Source organism: Gymnogyps californianus, chromosome 12 (genome assembly GCF_018139145.2).
Source record: "Gymnogyps californianus isolate 813 chromosome 12, ASM1813914v2, whole genome shotgun sequence".
NCBI classification, from domain to species: Eukaryota; Metazoa; Chordata; class Aves; order Accipitriformes; family Cathartidae; genus Gymnogyps; species Gymnogyps californianus.
In genome coordinates, this window is record NC_059482.1 from 21,358,026 (window position 1) to 21,365,991 (window position 7,966).

At 50.1% G+C, this 7,966-nt stretch overlaps 1 protein-coding gene across 1 annotated transcript in view; it reads left to right on the forward strand.

The window, feature by feature from the left end:
* Window positions 1-1,282, forward strand: part of NUP93 (nucleoporin 93) — an 83,852-nt gene extending 82,570 nt beyond the window's left edge. Inside the window, exon 22 of the mRNA XM_050904194.1 lies at window positions 1,049-1,282. Coding sequence (XP_050760151.1) covers window positions 1,049-1,159 — 111 coding nt within the window. The 3' untranslated portion in view covers window positions 1,160-1,282. The remainder of the gene's footprint in view (window positions 1-1,048) is intronic.
* Window positions 1,283-7,966: the final 6,684 nt, after the last annotated feature.

A 7,966-nucleotide genomic window follows, 5' to 3' on the forward strand; every position in this document is an offset into this window, starting at 1 on the left:
CTCCAAAGCTCCTCTGGTGCCATTGAATAACTGACTGGTTTAACATCACCCTGAAAAAAGGATAGAATTGCCCAGATGGGCAGCGGGGGTGGTGTTTATAACTGTTCCCAGCCATGAGATGGGCTTCGGTCACTTCTCCCTTTGTAAGTTCTGCTGTCAAATTTACCATCCGTGTGCCCACAGCAACCAAAGCTGCTTCAGCTTTCCCTGCAGTCAGTAGATTAAAGGAGGATTTGAACAGTGGGATCTTCTAGTACAGTAATTTAGAGATGCTTAATATTAAAGAAGAAAACACTGCGAGCAATCAAAACAATCAGTGTGCACAGTTTTCCCATAAAGATTCGGGCTTTCTGTATTCTCCTGACCTCTACCAGTTATCGGAATGATTTTCGTTTTAATTTACTAATGGTTTTAACACATGAAACAAATTATTCCTGAATTCCTTCAGCTGTTACGTAGCCTTCTGGTGCGCAAGAAGGGGTTTCGTTACTTTAAGCAAAGGTCTCTGAATGTACTTGGTACATCTGCTTTCATTGTGTCACGAATGAAGAGCCTTTAAGGATGTCGGTATGTTGTAGGTGATGCTGGAGACCTCCAGGTGCGTGTGGCACCACCGGTTTGTTTCTAGTGCTTCTGCTTTGAGAATGTTAATGCTGCATTTCAGCAGGGTCAACTTGATATTTTGCAAGGTGGGAAAGAATCCTGTTGCCCTGGGAAAGCCCACTTCATGCAGAAATTACAAGATTGCTGCAGTACAGCAACGCCCCGCATTGTTGAAAATGTTTTTTCTTGGGTAATTTTAAATAAATGGGATTTTCTTTTTTTTTTTTAAAGCAAAAGGGTAACTTGACATGCTTTTAATGGTTGGAAAAGGAAATAATTGGATTTCCTTCCAAATGCAGAGATGCATTATCCGGAGAGCAGCTCTGAGAAATAAAGATTACATTTGCTTGTTTGAAAAGGCCGGTGTTTAACTCATGTCTAACTCGGCTTTCGTTGGGGGTTTTTTGATACTAAAGTAACTGTACTTTGTTTTTCTGTTTTCTAGCAACTTCGATCTCAAGCTCGTGCACTGATAACGTTTGCTGGAATGATCCCTTACAGAACATCGGGAGACACGAATGCAAGACTGGTGCAAATGGAGGTCCTTATGAATTAGCAGAGAAGCTTTTGCTTAGGGTTGCAGCACCCTGTGCCTGTCTTTAGTACGTTCAGAGGGTGGGACCAGTATCGTTTTGTATTCTGTATTTTTGTTGATGGAAATAAATTTCTTTGATTTCTATTTGTTTTTGATATTTTCATTTTCACTGATTTTTGTGTTTTTATGTTTTTATTCATTTTATTTTACATTGGTTTATATTTAGAAAATTATTCTTAATTAGTTAATGGGCTATGCAGAGAGAGAAGTCATAGATCTGCAGTAGGGAGGTGAACGAGCAATTTTATAGCACAAGGGGAAGTGGAGAAGAAAACTTTGATTTAACGCTTGCTGAACATACAGCTTGGAAATTTTAGGGGTTTTTTGTTTTTTTTGAATGCATGTTAAATGTTGAAAATCTGTTTATGATACACCACACAGGTGACACACTGCTGTCAGTCCATAACGTCGTCTTGTGTGGCATGTGTGTTTATGCGGTGCAAATTAGCTCTGTGTGCTGCAGAGACTCCTTTACGCTTAATGAAGTTTAAACTCTTGGGTCGGTGTCTCAGATGCACGCAGCTCTGCAAATCCTGGAGCTCCGCTGAAGCTTTTGCAGGAGCAGCTGGGATTGGAAACAGGTATATTTTGGCAGGAGAGATTTTTGTGGTCAACACGTGAGTTTTTAGCCAGTTGCTTTCAAATTGATCCCATATTGAGTTCACCGGGAGAAGTAAGGAAGCTGACCAGAGAAGTCCAAGTGTGGATGCATTGGGCGTGGGTGGATATTACTCTTGGTTTAGTGGGAAACCTGAGTCCTATTGAAGCGAGCGGCATTAAAAAATGGTTAGCTTTAAATGTTTTGGGCTACAGTTAAATCAGCGTGAAAGCCGAGGGAGCATGTTATAGTATAAGCTTTCCTCTTTAATATCGCTGCCTATCTTTGAAATGAAACGGGAGGAATGTTGGTGGTTGCTCTTATTGCTCCCTGCGCACGTGTGCTTCTGCACTGCTGCTGTCTTGCCCTCACGCCGTTTGTGTTACTGGGATATGAGAACATGTGCGGTTCTGGATACGGAACAGGCAACAAAACGTGGGGGCTGATTTCAAGCTTTGCATGTTAATAGCTGTCGTGGGAGGGAATTGATCTCCACTTTGCAATGTCTAAGTTTAATGGGATAGAGGGATATTTGACTGACTTGATGACAATTTCCTAATTACTTTTTCCACCAGAAATGTTGTAGCCTAAATTTTGTCAACCTTTTGGACAGGAAGCAAAGGGATGGCTTGCCAAGCCACCCAAACCCGTGTCTCTCAGCATTAGCAAACTGGCTGCTGGGGCTCCCAGCCAACAGAGCTAGGGATTGTGTATGGCACTGAGTGGTCCTCTAGCATGTTCAAGATTGTTTCAACTGAAGGCTGAAAGAGACCTGGACAACACCCTGCAAGTCAAGGGGATTTGGTGAGTTACCAAGGAGTTATTTGGGGGCGGGGGGAATTGAATTGCCTAACAAAATGTCAACAGGTCAGTGTGGAAAGCTTTATTAGCTGTTAACGTTTCTGACACATTCATGTGGGAATGCTTCTTGGTATGTCTCAGTTGACAATTCATCTGATCCCCTAGAGAACAGGTTACCGAGAAGTAGGTGGCAGAGCAAGGCATCTTTCCTGACGCTTGCAGACAGTCCTGGTTGCACCAGGATTTGCCCCGCGTACGGTCCTGCAGGATAAACCCTGCTCCTCTGTTTTTCTTGCTGGCACTCAGCCCCTGTTCCCTGGGTTACTCCTAGCATCAAACCACCTCACGTACAGAGAGGCTGGCGAGCCTGTACCTGTCCTCGGGCAACCACTGACCTGAGCAAGAGAGGGACGGCGTCTGCCGGAGTCTGTTCGGGAAGGGTGAAGGCCACCTTCCTCGCTGTAATTCCCTCTCCCCCCTCCACCCTTCATGCGGGGACAGAAGTCCTTTGGGGCTCAGCTCTTACCGCTGCCATTTGCAGGACCTTGTTCTCCTGTCTTTTGCCCATCCCCTGCTCAGCTGAGCTATCGTGCTGCCTCACTGGCATGTTTCTGATGTCAAACGTTGAACCCAGGGACCTTTTAAAAACAGCAAGCTGCCCTTTCTCTGTCTGCCCTTTGAGGACGGCTGCAGCAGATGCTTTCTGGCGCTTCTCAGGCTTCACGGGTGTTAGTAAAAGAGAAAATTGATGGCCGCATGCAGTTGCTCCCTTTGTGCTCAGTGGTTGCGACTCCAGCCTCTGGTCCTGCCAAACCCAGGACAGGTCCCTTCTAAGCTAAGCAGAAACTGAATTATTTCATACTTTCAAAAGCCAAGAAAGTCTTTCTGTGATGGACAGACAGAGGAAATAAACCCCAGGGAGTCAAAGCCCTGAGACTAACCCTGGAAAGGTAAGACCCAGCCCTGCTTCAGACAAGATGTGAGAGGTGGTGGGTATAACAGAAGGTGCCACGGATAGTTGGAATTAAATTATTTCTTCTTGATTGCCCTGTGATTTCTTCTTCAGTCTGTGCAGGTGGTGAACGTTGCAACCCATCCGTCTTCCCGCGTTCCCGAGAGCGGCAGGTTCCAGCTCCACACCTAGGCCTGGCTTTGGCAAACCTGGCTCTCCTCTACACGACTTCAAGGGCTTTGCTGCGCTGAGGTAGATGCTGACGCACGTACTGGTGCTTTGCTGAATAAGGCACCCCAGTGGTTTTCCAGATGTCACTGTTTTCTCTCCGCCCCACGCTTATTCTGCTGGAGAGAACAACCTGGTTCTGCTCCCTCGGGTTTCTGACCAGCAGACCTGCTGCTGCTGGAGCGATGTTCGTTAACCCTTTGTACCGTCACGCTCCAGCTTTGCTAATGTGCAGGCTTACCCTTCATTTTCTAAATAGTTCATGTGCTAGAAGGGTTTTTTGGGGTGTCACTAAATTCATACCTTGTGTTTGGCACAGCCTGCTCAAAGGTGGTGTCACTAAGCACTCCCTTTACAACGGGGAGTAGTACTCGCTTTTATGGCGTGGTGCTGTCAAGGGCATAGCGAGAGCTACCTCCATTTTCCTCGTGTACAAAGGGCTTCAGTCTGCTTGGACAGCCTTGCACAGGTCGAATTGAAAACCGTGATAGTGCGCAGCAACATCTGAGCAAGTTAGTGTTTGTAGTTCGCCAGGCACAGTTTGCAGCAGAGCTGTGGATGTTCGTCTGAGCTGAATTTATTCTTAGTATAAACTGACAAATCTTCTCTAAGTCAGTGGAGCTCTGCCCCTTTATACAAGAAAAAAAGTACAGATGAATGCTGGAGATGAAATTTAGGATAATGCCATCTGCTTTTTCCTACTCCAGGACTAATCCTCAGCAATAAAGACCCTCCAGGTAGATGAGATGCACCCTGAGGGTGGCTCACTAGTTTGAGGCAAACGCAGCTCACGCTTGTGTTGCTGGAGAAGATTTGAGGAAAAAGCAAAAAGGTGTTTGCCTTGAGAGCATGTGATATTCTGTCCCGGTATGGACAGAACAGAGACACGCAGAGCCTCCAGGTCTCTTTTCCACGGTTTGCATGGCTCATCGGTAGTGGAACATCCACGAGTGCCGCGGTATCAGCGTAGCAGCTCTTAAAGCTTTACAGTCCGCACGTCCTTCGATGAATGACGTCCGAGTTGGTGTGGTCTGGATTTACAGGGGAGTTGCAGGGGAATCTAGAAATACTCATTGTAAGCTTCTGTCCAATGTTACCTGTTCCAGTAGGGGGGATAAAAAAGCTCTGCCCAGGGGTTAACCATGGGCTACTGGTAAAAACTAAACTGAGCTAATGGAAGACAACCAGCTCATGTGAGAATTAACAGGTTTTCTGCCAACAAGCAGAAAAAAACCTGCTGAAATGTGCCTCAAGGGCCCCTCCTAAACACTGTCATGGAGCTGGTGTCTGTGGGTCCTGTCTTCTCAGCTCAGTTTCTTTGGTGTTTGCAGGTTTTTTTTTTATCCCCACAACAACATTAATTCTTCTAAGTATTTTCACAGTGGTGCCTGCACTGTTACCCCAGCGTACGCTTGGCTCAGCTGGTCGTACAGTCAGGTTACTGCCTACAGCCTGCGCGATACGCTCCTACTCCTCTGCCTTTGCTTGGATTTCCCCACTGGCTGCGGGTTCTGCGTCTCGATCCTGATTTTTTGTTTTGTTTTCCAGACCCTCTGGCTGGAGCAGACCTGCTGAATGAGGTGGCTCCTCTGTTCTCCACCACGGTCTCCCACCACTGCTGCATTTGTCTAAGACAGCACTTGGACCTTGTTCCTTGCAGGAGCCGAAGGAATGGTGTTCAGAAAAAATGAATTTAATAAATTTTTTTGTTGTTGTTCTTGTTACCCTCTTAACACTTGTCTCCCCAACCTTAATAAACCCCAGCCTCTCAAGGAAGCAAGCTGTTTTCCTTCCAGCCTGGAGGAAAGAAGGGGATATTGTTCATTCCAGTTCTGTGTCCCTGGGCTGGGACAGCGCTCAAATACTGCCGCTGTTTGTGGCCCTGTACCGGCATTTTTGTCCTGTTTCTGTCTGGGCCTGAAGTTGGAAGGATGGAAATGGTGTCTGGAAAAGGACGGGAGATGATCCCTTTGTCCTCCTTGGGTAAGGTTGCCGGCAGTTGCCTGAATAACCATCTGTTTTTCTCTTCCCAGAGCTTCCTTCCCTGCAGTGCCGAGAAACTGAGTCCTGCCCCGCACGGTGGGTTTGCAGCGCTGAGCCCCTGCGTCGTTTGCGTGGCCCGTGTCACCCAGGGCGGTAGGTTCCCTCTTCCACGGGGATGGAAACAGGACAATTAAAACTTCCTTAAGGGCTGTCGGAACATAGCGCTTTGGCAAACTTTAAAAGAAGCCGTACGTAAAGCGTTGCGCCGTTCTCTGCCTAACTCGATTCAGGTTCATTTAGCAGCCAGAACAAACTAGGGGATCGGCTGGAAGCGAGGGAAAGCCCTGCAGAAGCAACTTGGCACCTCCTCACTGCGCGAGCGGAGGGGCTGGAGGGACGTGCCGCAGAGCTCTCCTCTCCTGCTCGCAGCTCCCAGCGCCGGACGGCCCCGGTATTGTTGCTGCAGCTGGTGTTGTGAATCAGGCCGACGACAAGCGCATCCTACTATCCGGCTATTTCACTACACCAGGGTTGCATCATACCACTCGCTTCGCTCTTCGCCCAGCGTCTGGAGTCCTCCTGTCTCTCCCGGAGCATCTTCAACGGCGCTGTGTTTAACAGAGACCCTCCCTGTTTAAGAGACTCCATGATTTGTGCTGGTTTGGGCAAGTTAGCGTTTTTGATGAAATAATGAGGTTCTAAAATAAAGCCGTTTCTGCTGGGCATGAGTCTGCTGCTGCATCTGTTGTTGTGAGAGGGAAGCTGGCGTCCACCTTGCAGGGGGTGTTGCACGAGGTGCCGGAGTGAGGCTTTTTCCTCGTCTCCCCCTCTCACCCTTCTCCCTGTTTGCAAGGCCGGGTGTCAGGAACGGCGGCGGCACCGCCTGTGCCGGCGCGTTTTGCGCCGCGATGCCCAGGCGTTACGAGGGCTGAGCCATGCGGCTGCAGGCAGGCGAGCGCTGCAGGCAGGGCTGCCTGTCCTCAGCTTCCCGGGTAAGCGGGTGCACGCCGGCCCGCGCGGGGCTTATGCAATTGTGGAGGGCATCTGCTCGCGCACGAACGATACGACGGGGCTGAAGCGAGTCCTCAAAAAGCAGGTTAAAATTTGTGCGAGAACGCCAAAGGCAGCCAGAGGCAGCGGGGCAGGCAGCCCCAATTTTCCATTAACTTGCAAAGCGCAGGGGGCTGAAATTCAAATGGGCTCTGGTGCTGCCCTCAAATTTTATTGCCTGCTGTCTTCGGCGATCTTATCTGTAACTGCTTTTAAGAGCGCATGTGACACCGGGCTGCCGAGGTATAAAAGACGCCCGTCCCTCCCCCTGTCCTCGCCTGCTGGTGGCTGCAGGGTGGACGCCGAGCAGCAGTGCGGCCTCAGCTTGTGTTTTGTGTGATGCGGGGAAGGCTTTAAGTGGCTTATTAAATCGGGGATGGGATTTGGGCGAGTTTTGAACCCTGGGTGCTCAGCGGTTCCCCCTCCCTGGGGCCGGGAGGGGAAGGGGGCTGTGGGACTGTGGGCATCTCTCCTTGCCCGGCACCGGAGAGCTGCCAGCTCCCAGCCCTGGGCAGTCACAGAGGGACTGTGGCTGCCACCGCTCCGTGTCCCCCAGCCTCTCCATCCCCCTTCCCAGCCCCCTGGCACCCGAGTCCCGGCAGGGGCATCCCTCCCATCCCTCGGTGCCGCACTCCCCCCTTTCCCCTGGTTTCACCATGAGATGAAGGGGCCGTTTCCCTCCCCACATCCAGCACGGCTCAGTGCCACAGGCAGCAACTCGGAGGACAGCCAAGATGATTTACGGGATCTGCCGGGTCTGGGGCAGTATCGCAGGGAAGGGCGAGGGTGCGTGGGAGTCTTGCTCCCATTTTCCATAATAAATCCCGGTGGGAACTGAATGTTCTCAGGTCGGGGCCGGAGGCAAACTCAGGGCCGTGTTTCTCTGCCGATCTGTCCTTGGGACTTAATCTCAAATCCGTTATCACCGCCCCCATCAAGCGCTGGGAGGCAGCGATACCGATTACGGCGGTTTTGGTATCCCTTCCAGCTATTTTTTTCCCCCTGACCAGCTCCGGGTGGTTCGAGCCGATTCCTTTCCCCCGTTAGCAACGGCGGTGGGTGGGTGCCGGTTGCCTCGCTCCGGTTTTGCCGGGTATAAAGCCGGCGAGCCCCTCTCTGCCCCATCCCTTGCCCGGCAGGCACCTGGGCAGGGGCA